At 34.5% G+C, this 22936-nt stretch overlaps 1 protein-coding gene across 3 annotated transcripts in view; it reads right to left on the bottom strand.

The window, feature by feature from the left end:
• LOC123686065 (protein amalgam-like) overlaps positions 1 to 22936 on the bottom strand; it is an 84610-nt gene that overhangs the window by 30757 nt on the left and 30917 nt on the right. For 2 of the 3 annotated variants that reach the window (XM_045626023.1, XM_045626025.1), the window contains exon 2: positions 14341 to 14461. In XM_045626023.1, coding sequence (XP_045481979.1) covers positions 14341 to 14410 — 70 coding nt within the window. In that variant the 5' untranslated portion in view covers positions 14411 to 14461. Of the gene's footprint in view, positions 1 to 14340; positions 14462 to 22871; positions 22876 to 22936 lie in introns of all 3 variants that reach the window. The other variant, XM_045626024.1, reaches the window with a different exon arrangement.

Genomic DNA, 22936 nt, shown 5'->3' with positions numbered 1-22936 from the left:
ACGATCCTCGAAAAATTCAGCATTGGGGAGTGGAAGAGCGTTCAGCCTATACGATAGAAATTATGAAAGCGATCTGAGTATTTCCCATTTCCTAAATGGGGATATGAAAACACCGAATGGTGACAGTTGAGAGGCTCTCGTTCCATTCTCCATTTTTCAATTTCTCCAGGACCGTTGCCATTCTCAATAATAGTCGATGAGGTATAATCCTTGCCTAAAATTCCGTCGAATAAACTGATTTCTGACGATGGTATAACCGTGCCATCAGGCTGATGCCGCTCGAATGAAGTGCTTTCAACTGTGCTCACGAAAATCATCATAGGAAGGAGTGTGTGATATGTTCATCTGCGAGCCTTTATAAATATGGATGTGTATTTGCATAAATTGCCCTCAAAGGCGATTATATCTCACCTACTTATAGACACTCTTGTTCGGAACAATGCGTTTCCATAAACTTAAACGCATGTTGTGCATTTAAACGCCTCTATTATGAACGCAAATGAAGCTCAGATACAAACACACAGAGTTAATTCGAAGTGCAATTAACTAGCCGATATTGCTCCATGCGTTAACTCATAAAATATTCAAAAATTCACTAATCCTGTGAAGAAGCTTTTGTGCGTTCTATCAGAAGGAATTGAATGAATTTTACTTTGAATTAAAGAATAGGAAGATAATTTTCCTGATTTCAAATCAAGCTCAAGTCAAGTAGTAGTTTTTCAATCTCAAGTCAAGCTCAAGTATGTAATTTTTCACGAGCTTGATTTTCAAGTCAAGTAGTTGGTTAGAATGTCTAGCTACTTGACTTGATGAATCCCTAGTTGCTCAAAGTGATCCTAAAATTGTTAATATCCAATTTTATCAGTAGTAGATATATTGAAGGTATAATGATTTGATTTATAGTTTGAAATAAGCCTTTAGGCAAGTTCACTTCGAACTTTTTCCAATTCCTTTCGATGTCTCATATTGAGAAGTAGCTCATCTGTTCAGTTTGGATTAGTAATTGAGGAGAAATTAATCATTTTAAATGCCACACTCCTGTTCGAATAAACGTCAGTCTATATTTCTCGGAATAAAATTTTAGAAATTAATAGAGAAGGATTTTTCAAAATATTATTATCGTATAATATCGTTTCTTCATTTAAGACAGAAAGGAAACAATCTCAATTCTTCTGAAATTATGATCAGAATTTATGTGTGAGGTAAGCCTAACTTAAGCTCTGATACGAATATTCGGGATATCAACAACGTTCAAACGAACCTATGTCATTTAGGAATGCTTCTACCAAACTGCAAGACGAAAAACTTCTTATGGCAGGCGAAGTCACCATAAAATCCATCTAGGTACCAAATAAACACTTCTCCAGCTTCCTCCTAAATGTAATAAACTTCCTCCTCTTTCTGAGGAAATATTCACTTATGTCGATCTGACGTAATTGAATTATCTTGATGGCCACTCCTCTCAACTTCTTCGACATACCACTTTTCTCAACGAAAATATAAGTAAATATAAAGCGTCAGCAGTTAGAACATACCGGTATTTACTTTCCATTTTCTTATATAAACTTGTAATCTGTAGCACCTGCAAGTCATTTATCAAAATCCTTCTACAGCCAAGAATATAACTGACGCCATAAGCAAATTCACACATTGTAAATACGCTGTTTGACAGATTTTTCAAACCCGTCACTAATGTAAAAGGTTTTCCAATAGGAATTAACAATTTAAAATGATTACAATAGCAACACTATTATTTCAATTTTATGTAGATTCGTATTATTGCTCGTTGTTAGTTGAAAGGTGAAAATATTTTCCATTAACATCAAAAACAAACAGAGTTGCTTATTTTAGGAAGAATAACATATGAATAACACCATTGCTGTTTACATTCGGAGTACCTGATTTGAATCCTATTCATTATTACTTCGAAGATAGGAATATTAATTATTACTGAGATCAAATGAAGGATAGGGCTGGATAGTTGAGCCAGACGTAGATTATTATGCGCATCATGTGTTAGATTTATTATTGTTTGAGAGATGTAATTTGAATTATTCTATCCATTCCTTTACTTTCTGTATATCTTTGATAATTGGATGCCATTGGCTTTGTTTTGGAAAGCAGTATTGGTTTCGTCGGTACAGTTGAAGGTAAAATAATTGGTCAGTTTTCCGACAACCAGATGAATTACTCGTATTATGCGATTGCAGTGTAAAAATATTTTATTTCAAAAGTACAATAACAACTTCATATTTTGACTGAAAAGATAATCGAAGAGAAAAAAATAACATATTTAATTCAGAGGAGAATATAAAATATGAGTTCAATCACCTATTTACTCAAAAATATATCTTCTATTGAAGAAATACCGTAATAATATTCTAACGGATAAATTTCCTCACGAAATTTAGGTAAACTTCAGATAATAAGCAATAAATTGAATATCCGATAAACACATATTTATTAGGTTGTTTGTTTACTGATTTATTTTTTGCTAAGCTTCATCAGAAATATTATTATTATTTCCACTATAGCAACTGAACATTTTCGAGTATTTCACAAAAAAATCAGTGGTGGGATCCTACTTATTCATTATCGATTTATACGTTGATGATCGGTACCCCTTCTTTGACATCACCATAGTTACCACCAATGTTACTATGGTGAAGATAAGGGAGAGGTACCAATCGTTAACGCATCAATCGATAATAAATTAGTGGCATCCTAATATAGGCTATTGAACTGACACCTGATAAACATGTGTTCGATTATGGGAAACTGAAAATTGTACCATATAATTCTTGCAAACTGGTCGATGAAGAAAATATCATAGAAATAATAATAATATTTCTATTAATGACATTGTATTCGCTTGTGACTAATTTATTATTTTACACTTGAACAGAAATATGTAAAGGAGTTCATACAAACTAATTTTTACTTTAGCATCTAAAAATTTTCGAGAATTTTCAAAAAGAAATCAGAAAATTAAAGTGACACCTCGAAATGATTCTGTTAATTAAAAATTAGACAACTCACATTAGACAGCTAACAAATTGAGACTTCATCCGTTTAGTTTTGACGATCAAAATGCTGTTTTCAATGATTTTATATACAGGGTGATTCACCAGGATGGCCTATTAGACGTATATGGAGAATTAATCATAATTTTGAGCTGAAAATTTGCGTATTGGGGTTCGAGACAATGATCTTTCTCCCTAAAATATTTTCAGATCTCTACAACTTCCGGTTATAACAGTTTGTTTGAAAAAGAAAGCTCTTGTGGATATCTCAACATTCAAACTATCCAATAATCTCAATTTGATTTTCAAAACTGGAATAATTTATGTTCACACTTGATTTATATCCGCGTCAAGGTGGTAAACTTGGTATTATTTCCATATCTTCTCGGTTTCCGGTATTCTATTTGTTTTGGCAGCCGTGTAAGCCAAGCAAGTGGCAGTGGAATAAAAAGGTCCATACTAAATTACAGCTGACGTTATCGCAAAAACAGAAGGGTTTTCAAATATTAGCCCAGGTGGATTATGGGATGAAGAACGATCATGCGTTGACATGGAGTTATTGCCCATCTCCGATTTCAACATTTGGAGTCATATTCTTACACCCTGACTTGATACGTCGTAACTCGCCCGCTACTGAAAACATAATAACATCCTTTCCGCTATAAAAAAGAGCATCGACCACGTGAATATTTCCAACAGGATTCAATTTTGTTCTGGATTCAGGATTTTGGAGGTCCAAACGATGATACTTCCGTTTGTATTCAACTGAAAATATTATTCTATTCATTGAATATGTTATTGAATATGCCATAAAAAAGCTCTTGAAATACCAATAATTCATACACGTGACGATGACGTCAATTTGAAGTAAACAAGTATGCCATTTCTTTTTTCTATTCAGTTAGAGTCTAGCACAGGCCAATGGAAAAGTCCCCGGTCTACCATAGTAAAACACTTTTTTTTGGCAAATTTTGATTTTATTATTCAACAAAATTGCCTTCGAGGGCGATACAGCGATTATAGCGATCTTCCAACTTTTCGATATCATTTTTGTAGTACGATTTGTCTTTTGGTTCAAGTTTGCCTCAGTTTCGGCGATTACTTCTTCATTGGTGCTAAATTCTTTTCCAGCGAGCATTCTCTTGAAGTCTGAGAACAGGAAAAAGTCGCTGGGGGCCAGATCTGGCGGATACGGTGGATGCAGAAGCAATTAGAAGCCCAATTCATATAATATGTGTATTTCACCTCAGCGATTGTTATTTTTCTGTGAAAATTTTTTACCAATTGAAAATATCGTATTTCTATGTGTTCAATAAAAATACCTGAATGACTGAAACAGCTTTGTGTGAAATTCGAGACAGTTCTTGAATAAATTTTGAACGTTATGATATAGTGAAACATTTTCCTGGCAGAACATATTGAGGTTTTTCAATAGAAATTTGTCGAAGTTGAGCACAATCGATATTATTATAAGTTCGGTTGTTGAACAGGGCGTATACATATGCTAGAAAGCACAAACGATTCGTGAAAGGTTGGCAACTTTCCGTATCGGATAAATATAAGATTAGGGTAGAGATGCAGAATATCTCATTCCTCAGCGGAATGCGCTTGATCGTATATTAGGAAAATCAAAATAGCTTTACAACGGATATGTTTCATCGTTTCATATCCGAACAAGAATAATTTTAGACAGGAGGAACTGAACGAACGATTCAAAAGTATTAGATCCAATGAAAATCACTTTTGACTTGATAGTTTACCACTTCTTATCCTCACTCTTATTTAAAGAAAAATTCATTCATAATCCAGTGGAAATTATCTTGTTTTATTTTATTTATAATGAATTATCACCAAGTAAGGACCGAATCCATTTTATAAAAAAAAATCATTTAAATTTAATGCTTTCATTAAAATTTTAATAATCCAGTCGAATTTAATACTCGATTTGACTTGAGATTGAAAAACTACTTGAGCTTGACTTGAAATCAAGTCAAGCTCAAGCCAAGTAGCTTGAAAATCAAGCCAAACCGTGAATCCCGAGGTGAATCCCTACCAACACCGTCTAATCATTCTGTCAAACCGCACCAAATCCTATATCTGGAGTTCTTTGATCTCAAAAGAGGATGATATTACGTGGCCACTTCAAAGCCCTGATTTTTCCTCTTGGGATTTCTTTCTTTCAATATTATTATCAATAATATTCAGATGTTGAATTCACATCAGCAAGATAATAACCCAGTGTTGATTTTAATGTTGGAAAGGCTATCAGAACACCCTGTATTTCGCAATCGAAATCAATAAATGCCGATATGTGAACAGTGGTTATACAAAGCGACATACATATGGTGGAAATCGCAACTGATAGTGAAAAGTTGGAAAGTTTTCTTGTCGTATAAATATGAGATCTGAGGGGAAAAGTTTACCGCTCGCAAAATATGCTTAGCCACACATTAAAAATACTAAAACCAATATTGTTCTGAACAACGCGACACGGAACAACTGACGCGAGCAACTAAAGTAGACAGGATGAAAATGACAAGAGGCGAGCTTAACATCAAACCAAACAAAATTAAACAAAACTTTTTCTCTTAGGCAATGTGCTGGTAGAAAGCCCGCTTTGGCCTTTTCCTGAAAACTTTACGTGTCTAAGTTTTCTTACGTTGGTATGGATCCACGTTCCAGCACAGTTCGCCAAATTATAATATTGATGTCTTCCAGCTTGATATTTCGCGTATTGAACATATTGTCAAAAATATTCTGCACTAAGCAGACATGCCAGATTCCTCGTATGCTGGTGTCACGATAGTGAGTTGAAACTCCAAATTCCTCGTGGCAGGGAGCGATCTTTCCAAGATTGAAAATCTTTTATACTACGAGGCGACCGCATTTTTCTGAATACGGAGTTATTTTTTAATTCAATGAAGTGGGATATGACTTGGGGAATTGTCCATTTAAGAATTGGCTTTTTCTTTTTATTCCAAGTAGTATTCCTGTGTCCATAAATTTCGTCGATGAAATTAGTTATTCCCGAAATTCGACTTCATAGATCCTACACGAGAAAATTAATCTACTTTTTCTAATTTTATAATTCTCTGATCCACAACATATCTCTCTGTGAACGTACTAACGTGAAATCAAGTTTTTTCTAGGGATTCGTCAAGCCAAGTAGCTATTTTAACCAACTTCTAGACTTGAAAATCAAGTTCGTGAAAAATTACATACTTGAGCTTGACTTGACTTGATTTTAGATATTTTTGCACGACTTGATATCAAGCTACTTCATATTACTTGAGCTTGATATGCACGCGTCGCACGGCATATATTTCTGCAATCTCGGGCGCGCTTAGACTAAAAAAGGGGATTCCTCGAGCGTCGAGGAACTGAAACATTCGCCAGTGTGCCTTTATTAGTAGTTTTCTCACATTTCTATTAAATCTATTGGTAAATTTTGGTTGTTTCAGAAATATCTTTCCAAACTTGGTTAAAATGGCCAAGGATTCTTTATCAACGCCAGCATCTTCAGCTCCTGTTGAAAGACAATTTTCCAGAGCCCGGTGTAGGTTAGGCGACAAATCTATAAGATGTCTCATGTCTCTTAGATCCTGGATGGAAAATTAAGAAATCAACAAAGCCTGGAGGTTTCTCAATATAAAGAAACTTTATTTTTTCATTTTGTTATGATTCATTGTTATTTAATTTATATTTCTATTTCAAAAAAGTTGATTTTTTCAGTTCTTTTATACAATAAGTTTAATAAATAAAAGTGTTTTCTGCAAGGGTCCTTCTTATTCAATTATTTCTTCATTGATGTGACACAACACAATAAAACTTATAAAAATCAAGTAGCTTGATATGATTCAAGTACTTAAGTGACAAATAAATACTGGCTCGAAATCAAGTCAAGCTCAACCCAAGTAGCTTGAAAATCAAGCCAAACCGTGAATCCCTAGTTGTATCATACCACATTTTTGTTTAAATATTTAACATATTCGAATTCTATTTTCATTAACTATCGATAATTTTCTAGAAAACATACTGGATAGTCGCTGAGAGTTTATTGATGATGAGATGTAAGTCCCCCCCCTCCCAAAAATCCGATACAGTGTAGCAATATCCAAAATGAAATTCTAAATGAGCGTGAAACATGAATTTTCTGTGAGACCGTGTGGTGCATAATGTTCGTTAATGCATTTCCTGAAATTCAGATGCATTATTTCCATTCCTTGGACTTTTAATACATCCACTCTGTAAATGGTCTCTCTCCTGAAAGAAAATATATTGAGAATTCGCAGGTGGTATACCTTCGTTGGTACATTCATTGTTCATGCAGTAAAGTCTATATCCTGTATGATTTCAGCGCGCTTATGTATTTACACCCAGAAGCATTTCCTCACAATGTCTCACCCTCAGCTGCAATTATAGGTAAGTTGGTGAGCATTGTTTAGAGTTGCTAAAACCCCAGGGTTTTAACGGAATTGCTTTTTACTTTGGCTAAAATGTATGATAACTTCCACTTTCTATAGGACTATCTTTCTCGAATTACCATTGCCCCCACCTTTTCATTGGTTTAATTCACTTATACTCGACTGGTGACGGTGTTCTGTCGACACCACTGAAGTTTTCAGACTTAGATCATTGCAATTTTTCTTTTTACGTCCATTGTCTCTAATAGTCTACAATGCCTACTTTGAACTGCTCTTACACACCTATATTCAATTTGATTAGTTCTAAGTGTTAGATTTAATTTCTGTAAACTGGGTAAATATATTTAAAATTCAAATTGCAGAATGAAGTTAACAGTACTCCGAATTAGGTTTAAGTACTTAGTATTGTGCTCAATTTTCTGTTAATAACATAACACTTTATACTATAAATCCGGATCTAACAGGTAAAACAAATTTTTCCGTCAATACAATAACCTTTAAGAGTGATACATATAGCCTAATACTCTTCTAACTTTCACTACCTTTTTTTCACTGTCTATGGCTTTATCTTCGTCAAAACAGTCAATGACCGATATACAATACAACTCCTAAAATACGAATGCCACAACCTTGCCAGCTGATGTGTCAGATTTTTGCACATTGAAAGGCTTCCACCAACTGTTTTCCATTCTTTTCACTCTCTCTTTGATTCAGGGGTGTAGTGATGAATCCATATTTCATCGACTGTCATATATTGACGCGAAAAATGCTGTGCTGGTTGGCTACAGACTCTTGAAGCCTCATTTCTTTCATATTTCTGAGTGAAACTATTGAGTATTCGGTTCAATCTTTTGTCTGAAGATAAGAGTAAATTCGAAGTTATGAATTTACGCAGTGACACGAAATCAATATCATAGGTTGTCATTTATGTTTCTCTGACTTTCTTATTGATTTCCAGAGTGGAAATGAATGTATTGATCTTGTGGAAGAAAAGTTGAAGCACTTTCTTTGACGTGTGTGAATGATTCATCCTCTAAATCTTGTTCATGGTTCGGAATGAAGCAGGTTTATATCAATTGCATTTCTTGTACATAAATCCATCGACAGGAACTTATGAATTATTGAACAACAAGTACACAATAAACATTGTGACAGAAAACACCGAATGTTTGAAAAGGAATCGACGGTTGCACACAGATGTGAATGCGGAATGTCTGAATAGAATACACATCATACTGATATGGGTATATGCATATTTATGGGCTTACTAGACCAACAATTCATATATCTGGCAACTCTTTCCAGCGTACCATAACAGCGTCGAACGTTTGTCAAGCAAGATTGTTCGGTCAAATGCGTCGTGTCCAAGTCGAAACGTCATCATGGCAATCACACCCAAAGCGCCAATCATTCCCACAGTTCGAAATTGAAAAAGCACGAGTCACGTCTGCAATAAAGCTGAGCACTGGGCTATGAGTCCCGGGCGTTTATCGAGATAACTTTCATCCTGCACAGATGCCATATCTATAGTTTTGTTCCCGTAGAAGGTAGAGAAAACTGCAAACTTTATGGACTTCGACCCAGAAATCAGACAAATTTTTTTCTTTCAACGGAGAGAAAACGAATACGAGAATTACTGACGCTCTACAGGGTGAAATATATGCAGCACACCTTTCAAAAAAGTAAATGGAATAACTGTTCATCACATATAACAGAAATAAAAACAGGAGTACCACAAGGCTCAATATTGGGACCCATCTTATTTATCCTACACACGAATGATCTATTTGGGAATATAGAATCTGATCAAACCTGCATTTCTGCAGATGATACAGCAGTATTGAACAAATCTAACAATATGATCGACCACAAGCCAGAAAAATCCCTAGATGAGGCCCAAAACTAGTTCAAGGCAAATGGCTTGAAAATAAATATGAATAAAACTCAAAAGCTGACTTTCCACACCAAAAAGCAGGCGGATATGTCATTGGTATACTTGGAAAAAACTTTTCAATCTTCACTGAGCTGGATGTTTTTGATTAGAAGATTCATGCATATTTCCTTCCTTCCACTGTCAGATTTTGTATGGCATTATACTTTGGAGACAGAGTTCTGCTATAGAGAAGGTTCTTCTTAAACATAAAAAGCTTAGAAGACACTATATGGAATGAAGCGAATTGACAGCTTTTTGAAGGGGAGAGGATACTAACCGTAACATGGTGTTTCATTCTATGACTTACCTATCACTGGAATATATTTTAGCAAAATAAATAATGTGAATGTAAGAGCTGTGAAACAGTTGAACAAATTGTCTGTATTATGTTCCGAAAAAACTTTACCAAGAAGTGTCTAGAGGATCTCCTCAGAAATGTAATAGCTATTTATTAAATGTTATAAGCAACAGCAGATTTATTTTTCTTTGTAAGTCACATGATATGCAACAGAACCGTTGTTGCGGGTAGTATGATACAGTAAATACTTATTCCCTTAATTAATTCAAAAAAAATGTGAAATTCATGAATAATCTATTCACGAAACGTAAGACGCAAATTTCTATGATTGGTGATAGATCATAATTCTACTTAGAAATGCAGAATAACGTCAGCTACACAAAGAAGACAAAATGAAATTATTCGAATTTCAGTTTGATTGAGTAGTGTATATTGAGCTCTCGTAGGATATTCCACTTTATGAAATCGATTAGTTTGTCTGAAAGCTAGTGTTTCATCACAGTTTTTCCGAAAATATTGCCTTTCTCACATTCTCAGTATCTGCGACAAAAATAAAACAAAAATATACAAAATCATTTGACCTGATGTAAAAATACCATTTTCATATTGACATACTGCCTTTAACTTGTTCACATATTCACTTTGCGATTCCATTTCAATTTCATGCTCCAAAATGTTCCACAGGGAACTACTAAATGAATGAATCGTAAATTTTAATATATGTACTGTACTATAAAACATTTACACCACATGTAAATGTTGAATTTTATGAGTTGGTAGTTGCCGTTAAACCAGAATAATATCTGAATCTATAGTTCTTTTAATGCATTCGGTATATATCGTTTATCGAAATGAAATGTAAAAATCCAAATCGATACTCTGTGGCTTCATTAACATATACTTTCGGATGAATGCCGTATATCACTTACAGGACAGTCACTGCTGCTTTGTTCTTCTAATACGTCGATGATAACGAATACGATAAAATAACTATTTTAACTCCCCACACAAAATACTCCTCTTTCATTCTTCTCTTTTTTATTGTAATTGTACTACTGGGTTCAATGAACTAGCTCCTTATTTTGTGTGAGTGGATTAGAGAATGGATAATACTGATAGAGGAATATCCAGATATTTCATGAATATTTAGTGACTATTTACGAATTACACACAGTTTCGTGGAATAGATACAGTAATTTCCCTTCTTCATCTATGTCTGAAATAATTAGATGTCCCACCTTAGCATCGTAATTAAGGTACGTGTTGAGCATCTGAATAGGTTTTCTCCCTTTAACACCCGTGGATTCGGTCAATAAACTGTTCACGATTGATTGCTATGGCTCCCATGGGCGAATATAGTGTACAGATCTGAATATAATTATTTTCCCCTCAGTTTAGGGGGATGATGTTATAGAACAAAACAAGATTTTCACGTTAAATCCAAATCGATAACAATTGCCTTCATATCAAAACCCAACCAATCCAATATTGTTGATGAGATATTTGCCAATGGGTCAATATTACATTTTTAATCAACGAACATTCGAATAAATGAACGAAATCGAAATTTTCGATATTCTGACTTTTTTGAAACAACCGAATTCAGTCCAGCCTCAAATGGGCGATGCTTTCACTATTATTAGTGATTGATCAAGTCGAGTACCTCGTTATGTTATTACGTTTCGGATTAATGAAAAAAAACAGTTCTACCTTCATTATTCTGTATTGGCCGAAACAAAAATTCAGGGAAAGCATGGTAATCGGTAGAGTTCATAAATAAATCTTGATCAAGCGGGATGTTCATTCTCTCTCTATCGAAAGTTTGCTAGACACGAGAGACCATCCGATCTAATCGACTGAATTCCAGTTTAGAATTTCATAAATTGAAAATGAACAATCCAGTTATAAAAACGAACGATCCAAACACCTGAACTAAACTTGTTTAACGAAAGATCTTCCAACGCGCCACCAAACTTAAAATTTCTAAGACTTCGATTCGAAAATCAGCCGATGTATTACGTTATATATTCTATTCGTCGTATATAAGTACATTACACGATTTAGCGAACTTTTCCCGACCGATCCCAACCACCGAGGCCGTCTCGACCGTCCGCCGCGCTTACTAGAGCTGATTTCTTCGGACTCCCATCAGAATATCGACCGATGCACTACGTTAACTAGATGTATCGGTGGAACATCGTATATACCGAATATTTTATGAGTAAGTAAATAAGAGCTATATTCCTCAAATATATATACGTACATTACAACAAATTCCAAAATCTGATCGGGAAAGAAATCACCAAACGTTACTTTACATTTATGGATGCAGATCTGGATCTTAAGATCTGGTTATACCGTATGTAGTGCAGTTGAGATTTTGGTTAAATCCACTTTACTTATGGTCAAAAACTAACTAGAAAGGTTGGTAGCTAGCCAAGTAGCTTGACACCTTAACCAACTACTTGACTTTGAAATTCAAGCTCGTGAAAAATTACACACTTGAGCTTGACTTGATTTAAGATATTTATTACATGACTTGATATCAAGCTACTTGATATTACTTGAGCTTTATATGCACGCGTCGCGCAAAGTATTTTTTGCGAGGTTCCTTCTAATTCAATCATTTTTTTATGTATGTCTCACTACACAATAAAACTGCTAAAAATGGCTCGATATGATTCAAGTACTTGATAAATAAATACTTGACTTGACTTGAGATTGAAAAACTACTACTTGACTCACGATGTTCTCTGAACATTACAGGATATCTCCTTTCGTGGGAACCAGAACATAAAAAAAACTTGAGCTTGACTTGAAATCAAGCTCAATCCCAAGCCAAGTCGTGAATCTTATTGATGAGCTATTGATGGCAGTTGAATGTACAAAAATGATGTGGATGAGGTATCAGAAGATGTAGAATTCGGTGTTTCTGTTGAGACCAAATGTAAATTTTCATGTGTTGCATTCTGTGTAGCTGTAGTATAGTTTCATTAGAAGCAAGATAATGGACGATCATGGGGAAAAGCAGAACAGGCCATAGCAGTCGGAACAACTTGATTTATGTTTAGCCGACACTGTTTCACCTTAACCGGTAATTTGCCACATTTCACTCTTGAACCGTTAATAGTATCGTGAAAACCACACCGTATAAACACATATATACTTACTAATAAAATTACGAATGCGTGAAATTATAGCATATGTGTAAGCAGTCGCGTATGTAGTGGTGGTAACCGCACCTGTAAATGTTACCCAAATGGAATTTAATTATTGTATAATGCATTTGTGCACCCTGCACACTGACATCTTATAAACAAACGATTGGAGCTACTCACGAGACCTATCATATTCAATCTAAAGCTGTTAATTGACTAAATCGCGAGGCGTGAAGCCGAAAGAGCCGATTACAATGGCAAGCACATAACGTAATTGCGATTCTAAGGTGGTTGCTTGATTATTCGGAGCTCTGAAACAAAGGTGAACAATACACCCCGACTTGGATAGAAAATACAAATAATTCAGATGCTTGAGCGGAATACCAATAAAGCCCCTGTTTGTAGGTGCGTGTTAAGAAAGAGACTAGCACTTCCGCCACTGATGCTGTTCTTTCAGGGTAAAAATTCTCAGGGGACATTGAATTTACCAATTTTGCAGGAATGTCCTAAGCAGCCAATCGATAGTTCTGTACTATCGCACACTCCTGTTATGGGTGTTTACAGTTATATCATTTTTCATGATTTTTATACGTCTAATAACCTTTTCTTCACTATCTCTTCTTTGCTTTCTTGTATTTCATCAAATTCTCTCTATAAGATCTTTTCTTCCTACTTTAAATTACATGTTTTTCCAAATATAATTTAGTCCTCAAGTTCAATAACGAGCAGAGACAACCTACTATAATACTGCTTCTTTTTTTGTTAATTTTCTTCCATTCGTTTGAGGAACCAATGGCTCTGTCAAAAAAATTCTCCTTGATATTGGGCTTTTGTCTTGCATCGAAACTGAAATGAAAACTAGAATTTCGGCAGCAATGTAGTTAGCAAAATCAATAATGGGTTCCCAATAATGGTTAAATCGGACTTAGGCAAAGTTTCTCCATCTTAATAATATACTAACATACTTAATGAACTGGCAAATCAAGATACTGTAAACCAAAAATGGCTTATGATTTTCAACTCCACGAGTGTATAGATCATAGCTGAAAGCTGACTTTTTTCAGCAGAACCTGAAAGAGGAGTGAAGTTTCTATAGTTTTTTTACTTCCATTCCTGGTCCTTTCTTTCATGTCCTGGAATGAATCGCAATGGATGAATATTAACTACTAACTCTTAAAAAAATTTCTATTGAACCAAATTCTCCAAAGATTCAAAATATCATTAAATGTTTATCGTTCTACAATCTAAAAGGTACAATTCCCCGCATTTCTTTCATCTTCCTTCATTACGCCCCAAATTTTGAAAATATTTTCTTCTCAACAGGTTATTGCCCCATTTTTTCTGTATTATGTCCTTAATTCAGGACTAGGGATAGCCAGGAATTCTCGTCCAGTTCGTCGAGTGATTTCCATACCATATTAAACCTTCATAATTGAGCAGGCATACAAGCGAATTCAGTTTGAATCATGCTGAGAGTTGCATTATTGCTTATTGAGGTACTCACCTAGAAAGAATGTTAACAACACATTCACCAAAAGTGACGCTGCTTTCAAGATCGGTATCAGACTATGCATGATTGCATTAACTCAATCCATTTCGGCTTGAAGGCCGTTAAAGCCCAAGGCCTGCAACAATAATTGTTATTTAACAACATTGATCGCTTCCAAACAGCTTACACTACTAAGGTCTCACTTGAATTCAATGAAACACAACAATCAGGAGATTAGTTCTGACGAGTTGTAAACAATGCAATACTGTTAACAGTCACAACAAGTCGATAGGACAATTTCCTTCTTGTACCCGTATCAAATTGATATCTTACACTTACATGTACAGGATGTCCCAAATTCGATGCTAGCTGGGTGCATCTCGAGAATTATTAAACGAGAAACGACTTTTTTTGGAAATAATCAGATATCAGACAGCAGATCATACATATCTTGATTCGTTCTCGAGTTACAGGGCGTTTTCTGAAGAATTCCGGAATTTTTTCTTCAGAAGTTTTCAAGGTTTATATGATAATCATCAATTTAGAGATATAAAGGAAAGTTGGTGTTTTTTAAATGAGACACCCTATATAGTTCTCGAAATGCTTTCAGTGGGCATCAAATTTGGAACACTCTGTAATTTGTCCCCGAAAATGACTTTCTCGATTCATTTGACGCTAGATATATTCAGGGTTCGATGATCGTCATTAAATTCGTTTTTTCTCAAAATCTTTTACATGGTGGTGGGAAATGGAAAATTTTCTGAAAATGTCATGTTACAGGTTATTTATATTTTATTAAAAAGGTGTAAAAAAGCTCCTAACTTAACGTCAATGATATCTCATTTTTGAGAGAATTCAATTGAATTTCTCTCTTAACAAAATAAAATTCCTATTGTTCGATATACCAACTATACGAGTAAAACTATTCATTCAAAACTAGGACGAGACCCAATTTAATATTTCAAAATCGAAAGCAAACTTCCGAATTCTCTAAAATCCCCCATTTCACTGGAGGAATTTCGTACCCTAACTTTGAAATGATACCACATATCTGCCTTGCAACATATACATAATATATTTATCTCGGACTTCCCTGCTCTTCAGAAGTATTCGATTTAGTTTGAGGTTAAACCACCTGGTTTCCATACTACCACTTCGTTCTGCAAGAACTCAAACAGAATAAATGAAGGTCTCTCTCGTTTTTTCTACGTTCCAACAGCATGAGTGCAGGTAGGGAATTTAACATTTCATTAATTTTTTTAGCATACGCAGTTTTCACAGAATTAATATGTAGTAGAGCTAGAGAATATCTGCTGAAATACTTCACACGCTGATAACTTTTACTTGTAACAACTATGGTGCAACTTCCATCCATGGAACCTGGAAAATTCTTTCAAAAATTAAGCACTTTATTGCGTGATAAGCGTCTATGAACTGATTGAGCAAACTGACATTAATCAAGAAGATTCTTTGAATCCCATCAAATAAACTTTGGAAGTTCAGAAGTTTCAATGTATGAACATAATCCGTTGCTTCTATCTCAAAAAGTTCTAAAAATAGAATCTCCTGCTTTTTAACAAACCGAAACAGTTATACATGCATCTCATTCAATGATGGCTTCAAAATATTCGGATTCGATAAAAAATTATACGAAACTAAAAAGTCAATTCAACTTTTTCGAATGGTATACCTGAACTGTTATTATTTGCTCATTGAAGAGGGACAAGTTCCCTGGGATACCTAGATATTTTGCCAATTTTAACGTGATTATATTCGTTAACTTATCCTGCAACGTCTAAGTTATCGAAGATAACTTAAAACTTTAATCGTTATGAAAGCGAGGATGAAAACATCTCCAAACAAGCTTAGTGAAGATCCGTTACAATATTAAATTAGATGAAGGGAAACCAAGAAAGATAGAGCTGATGTGAAAAATCTTCGTAGAGATTCTGACGAGGTTCGAAAGTGATATATCAAGAAATAAACAGAAAGCAGACGGAAAAAAGAGCGGGACACTGACTAGAGAATTTTTGAGGACGTTTCGCTAATTTACTTTGTTGTGACAACATGATGGAATGTCACACCAGCTTCACGGAAATTGAGAAAGTATTGTAATAGGAGAGAATGACTGACAGCCGAGCTTCTTTATCAGCTGCACTATATTCTGGACCAGAGACACCTTTCCATCTATTCTTTCTTGTGTTTCGACTTCTCCACCAGATATCTGTGGAATAAATTTCGAGCCAAATGGGTATCCTGAAATATATCTATACAGTTTGGTATTCAGTTTATCAGCTTTTTTACCTTTCAGTCGGTTTTTGACAGTTCTAACAATCATTAGAATTTTGTATCATATGAAAGAATTACACCCATTTGCAATTACTATCACTATGACAACGATTGAGTTTGGCAACTTCATTTCAAATAAATTTCTAAATGTCACGTTTAAAAAACGCGAATATTCAAAGTCTAAATGAAAGAATTGGCGTTGATACTAAAAGATTGGGCGGTCAATATCAGATAGAAACACAGGGCTGAATTTAAAAAAGCAATGGTAAAAAAATGTGGAATTGTACTTTGATAACTGTACTTTTGATGAATGAATAAATGTTGTTTTGTTTTAAGGTATAAATTTTTCTGTCGGAAAATTTAATGTATAGACCAGTTTGATTTTCAGTAATAATATCCCTTGGACATTGACAAATGTCTCATAATTTTATGAGAAACCAGCTGTTGATTGTTATAAAATTATCTCGACTATTATCAACGTCCTAAGCATATTATTACTGAAAATCGAACAGGTTTGCATATTGATTTATTTATTGAAAAATTCAATTTGTTTACCTTCAAACAAATATTTTAATATTGAATTCTTGCTTGAAATCCAACATTCGCCGAAGGATATATCTCAATTTGGATAAATATTAATTAAATTTTTAATTAATTAATTAAAAACTTCTGCTAATTGATTAATCACGAATACAGGGTGATTCACCGCAATGGCCTATAAGGAGTTTATGGAATACCTACTGAACAAAATTTCTCGCTGATAATTTCATGTTGGAGTTTGAGAAAATGATCTTTCTTCCTAAAATATTTTCAGATCTCTACAACTTCCGTTTACACCGGAAACAGACTACTGCTTCCTTATTTCAAATGACACACCCAGTATATTAATGCATCATTACATAGTTTTTTGACAATTTCAGCAATATGCCATACCATGGGCAAAAACTCAACGGTTCATGAGATAATCGAATTATTATGAAAAAAATTGTGGCGACAGGAACACACATTTTTTGCATATTTCTACAGAAGAAGAAATTTTTTTCGAAAAAACCTTTTTCATTTTCGATTCTACAAATACGTAGTATACTACGACTGTTTGCAGTTTAGACTAAAAATGTACATGGTGTTCATCAGAAGATCATGAATGACAACTCAAACTTAAGTTTTGATGAATTTGAATTGTACAAGTTCATGATTTTCTTATAAACACCCTGTACATTTTTGATCCAAACTGCAAACAGTTTTATAATACTACGTATTCGCAGAATAGAAAATGAAAAACGTTTTTCGAAAAAAAAAATTTCTGCCGAAATACTTCAAAAAAATGTGAGTTCCCCAATTTATTTCATTAGAAACCCATTAACTCATGAACCGTTAATTTTTTTCTTTCTTTTTTTTTGCTGAAATTGTCATCAAAAAAGCTAATGATGCAATAATATACTGGGCGTGTCATTTGAAATAAGGAAGTAGTAGTCTGTTTTCGGTATAACCGGAAGTGATAGAGATAGAAAATATTTTAGGAATAAAGATCATTGTCTCAAACACCAATATGCAAATTTACAGCTAAAAATTAAAGGTGAATCACCCTGTATAGTGTATATCGATTGGAAAATATTTTTTGCCATTTTCAGTAAGAAAGGGTGGCGAAGTTTAGTGTTGTCAGAAAATGGGTATAGCGCGTAAGAACAGTAGCGGTTTTTCAGGGAATTTCTGTATTTGAAAGATACGTCATGCTAATGTCCACAATATTGTTGCTAGTTATTCACTGTGGCGTAACTATTGACAGAGCAGCTGGTTGTTTTTGTTGGCTCAACGATGGGTTTGTAGCTGAGGCCTGCAGTCACACCTTCTTCATGTTCCTACGTTTACATTCCCAACACGCCGCCCGAAATTACAAATGGATGCCATTTAATTACATTGTCTTGGCAAGTAGTTATAAAAGTAACTGGCTGGGAGTTAGCGAGCGAGGTAGCGCCTTTTGCAATCTGTAATCAGACTGATTTAGAAACGCGTCTAAGAATGCCCCTTGCCTGATCCATATAAAGGGTCCTACCCATCAGGATCGGCTCCTTTGATTTCGCAAAAACTAGCCACGAATACAGATGATCACTTCGTTTCTAGTCGATTCAGTCGGCGGAATTAGGAAATTGTTTCTTTTTGCCGCAGTCAATGGAAGAGACGATGAGGCGTCCTGATTCAACAATTTGCTCTGGCCATTGATTTTCTGCGGCAACATACAGATTTTATTTGACACCTAATCGTTAGAACTACATGATTGACTCTGAAAGCGGCCCTTCACTTCGTTACATTCGCACTTGCTCGTTCGAAATGTCGATATTTTCTAAGAAATCGCCGACTGAATGATAAAAGCTCCACTAGGTGAGATATTTTCATCGGATCAAACCCAACTACAATATCATGTGAAATTTTCGAATCGAATTCCATTCAATTATATGACACAGTTTACAGCGACTGCTCCAAAATGGAAAAGTGACTGTCGTTCTTTAATTTGATTTTGGAAATTTGCACGTCCCATAACAATAACATTCGAAGTTGCAGATAGATCAGTTTTGACGCAAAATGGCGAATGCGCCGGGTTTTCGTAAATTATTGTATTTTCATATAGTGCCCTTTGATTATTTTCAATTCAGTTATTGCGGCTTTGGACCAGACAACAGCCTATTAGAAAAATTGTGAAAATAGGTGAAAAAAAGGTTTCAGACCATTTTCTATTATTTATATTAATACGAACCATACGATGTTATATATTTCTGAAATCAGGAAAATTAAGCTTTCAAAAAATGGCACAGAAGTCGTTTGAAAAAACATATTTTTGGGTCATAGCTTCGTAATTAAAAACCCTTCCGAAGAGACGAGCACGCCACTGGATTTTACGTAAAAAAGTGCCTGTATAATGTTTTAATTTCAGAGCTCTATCATCAATATTAGCGGAGATATAAATGTTTTTCGATATCGCCATTTTTCCAATTTTCGTTTATAACTCGAAAACAAAAGAAGGTGACCAAAAATGAATACTACATTTGTTAGTTTCTCAGAAAAAGAGACCTAGAATGGGGAATCAGATTTTTCCTATCTCCTCTGGTTTAAAAGTTGTAGTGCTAAAACATCGAAATTTGCCCACCCTGTACATATTCTATTCGGCTGAGTAATGTTCCGAACGAATTCTAGAACGAGAAATATGATTATATCGGGTGATTTGTAGTCGGAACAATTTTCGCCGAATTGACCCCACCATCAATTTTGAAAGGATGCGTTATTTGCCTTTATGTCCTCATTTGGTATTTAACTGCAGGGCTCAGAGAGGAGAGTTAATACTCACTTTATGGTTTCATGAGATTCATGAGGCCGTATTATATATCGCCAGGATTGTTGAGTAATCAACACGGATGCTTTACATATGTCGAGATGGATAGGACGGCTACACCTACTTATGCATTCGAAAAGTTCAGGGTATCCCTCTCAAAGAGATTTTATCCCTGATTTGCATATTTACTGGAAGAGACTAATACAAGCCTTTTGGAATCGGGATGCTCTAAGTCTCTACGTAATATTCATGAAATATATTTCACCACTCAATTGTAATTCAACCATTGTTAGACTAAGTTATCGGAAGATAAGTGGGAATTCAAGAAAATTCATTAGAAGCTACAACTAATGTTGTTATGATAAATTATGACTCGTTTCAGCTGTTAATATTCGGAAGTTTGATCATAATCAAAACAGATGTTACATTCGTTTTTACTAATGATGTTTTCTTTCTCGACTGCAGTTGAACATGTGTAACAATTGGGTTTTCCTGAATAACAGCAGGTATAGTATATCCAAAGTCACTTGGAGGAAGCCTGAACATTTCAATTATACAAGGGTTGTCCAAGTTTTCAGAAATTCCTTTGGAATTTATGAAAATATTGCTATCAATACTCTCAAATAAACCCCGGTATTTAGCAAATCGTCTTGGAAACAAGAATGTCCCGATTAGATTGATCTTATTGGCTGAATATTTCCCCTCGTATTCCCCTTTCCACTTAGAGAGCGTTTTTGGTTACACTCATTGGCTGCATCTATCACTTCTTAATTACTTTCTAATAATTCGCATAGACCAGTGTGGTCCATAGGGGTATTATTGAAATGCATTTTCACGTAGTTTTAGTTCTTTGTGTGACTGATACTTTTAATCATTCCGACTATGATGTTCGGCACAATTCTGTGGTTTATGTAAAAAAAGATGAATATTTCGCAATCAAATCTATTCCTCTATTTACTTTCAAAGTCAGAATTGATATATGACGGGTTCTGAAGAAAATGATTTCGCATCCTAAATCTTCATTCCACTGAGGGAAGAATTGATTAAAATGATATTAACCAACAAAATTTTCATTACATTTTCTGATTTTAGCAATGTTATCAATGGTTTGAGAAATCATGTAGAATAGGCATATGATGTTGAGGCTCTTAGTACGTCAAATTAGCAGCTACGTAGCCAAATCGAAAAATCAATCAAGTATTTTATAGAAAACAGAAATATTTCACCATTTCCTGCCATCAGTCAGGACAGTTTCAATAATAGGTTACTTATATCTTTGAATATTTATTCTGATTCTGAATACGAAAAATTTAAGAGTTATCGAGGAAAAACTTGAACTGAGGAAATACTACGATTTCTAACTGAGTGGAGTAGTCTATGACTCGGTCTATGACTTCCGGAAAACATAGAAACTAAAATCGAAATTTGGATAACTGAATTTGACATTTCATGAAATGTCATTTATTATTCGTAATTGAAAATTGTATTGGTTTATGGATTTTCAACCATCTTAACGAATAATTTATTAAAATTCATGAAATTTCAACAAAAATGGTATCCAAAAAGTTGAATGATCGCTATAATCGCTGTATCGCCCTCGAAGGCAACTATGTTGAATAATAAAATTGAATTCTGCCAGAAAAATGTGTTTTACTATGGTAGATCAGGGACTTTTCAATTGGCCTGTTAATGTGATTGGGAAGTTCTCTGTGTATTCACTTAAGAGCATTCTGTATTGATAATGAAAACCTACTCCAACTGAAAATTTCTGTCTGTAAATCAATAATTGATTAACGTTTAATCATTGTTATTTCGCGGCTGCACAGTTCAGTTTCGAATAGTTCTGCGAAAAGTTAATATATCAAAATTTTCGATGAATCAGCTAAGAATGGACGTTGGGTAACTGAAATCTGCTGGAGGAACGTACTCATCAACTATATGTCCTTCGGGAATATCCCTGTTGTTCGAAAGCTGGATATATATTGGGTAGGTGTAGAAGCTTCTGTATCCCCTTTGGAATACTGATTGACTGAAGACAATGATAAAGTAGTATTATGTTCATTGACTACTAACAATGAGTCGTTTGTTTTTATTCACTCGGACAAATGGAACAGTGGAATTAAAAGATCGTTGATAAGGAGAAAGAATAATGATAAAGTTTCGACATGTTCTTCTAGGATTGAGAGAAACATAATGTGGAAATATTTCGATAAGAAATAATAATTTTTTCTGCCGAAATACGTAATCAATCTTTGGTGAAACAAAACCACTTTTATACTGGAAATCATCTCCCAATAAAATACGTTGCTTTAACTTTTTAGAATAATTTTATTTTGGTTACCAGTGCTATCACATATATTTTTGCCTCATATACCTAAAAAGGTTTCAGTCAAGAAATCTTGGAAAAATTTTCATTTTTAACCGAACTTATTTCCAATTGTATCTTACCTCCCAGATGATTGAACTGACAGATTAAAGTCACGCAAACCTTTATGGATTTATACCTTTCCTCGATCTAATGAAAGTAACAAGGAAATTTGGAGTTCGGAATGGAGTTCTTGTAATGTCTTCAACAAAAGTCAATCTTCCTAGGAAAATTTGGTGTATTCTAAATCGACTTAGGACTGGTTGTTGTAATAGTATGCTCTTCAAATGGCATTTTTTTTGATAGCCCACTATGTGAGTGTGGTGTAGAAGAAACCATTGACCACTTAGTGAATACTTGTCCAATTTATACATTTTATGGTGGTTTCCAAGCTATCCATTCAGTTTTAGTTTCTTTTCAAGGATAGGTTGGTAACTTAAAATCAACATGATGGAAACTAATTTTTAGTACTCCTTTCTGGTCCTTTTTTTTTTGTTTTAGGATTCATTATAAAGGCGTCAACCGTTGTTGAAGAGAAAGGATGGAGAAGATTCTGTTTTGAATGAGGAGGAAGCCCTTCAATATATATATGTCAGCTTATTCTATAAAAGTATACACAATTACTCATGTAT

The sequence above is a fragment of the Harmonia axyridis genome, chromosome X, assembly GCF_914767665.1.
Source record: "Harmonia axyridis chromosome X, icHarAxyr1.1, whole genome shotgun sequence".
NCBI lineage: Eukaryota > Metazoa > Arthropoda > Insecta > Coleoptera > Coccinellidae > Harmonia > Harmonia axyridis.
Note: the sequence above shows the minus strand (reverse complement) of the source record. Positions and strands in the feature narration are given on the sequence as shown.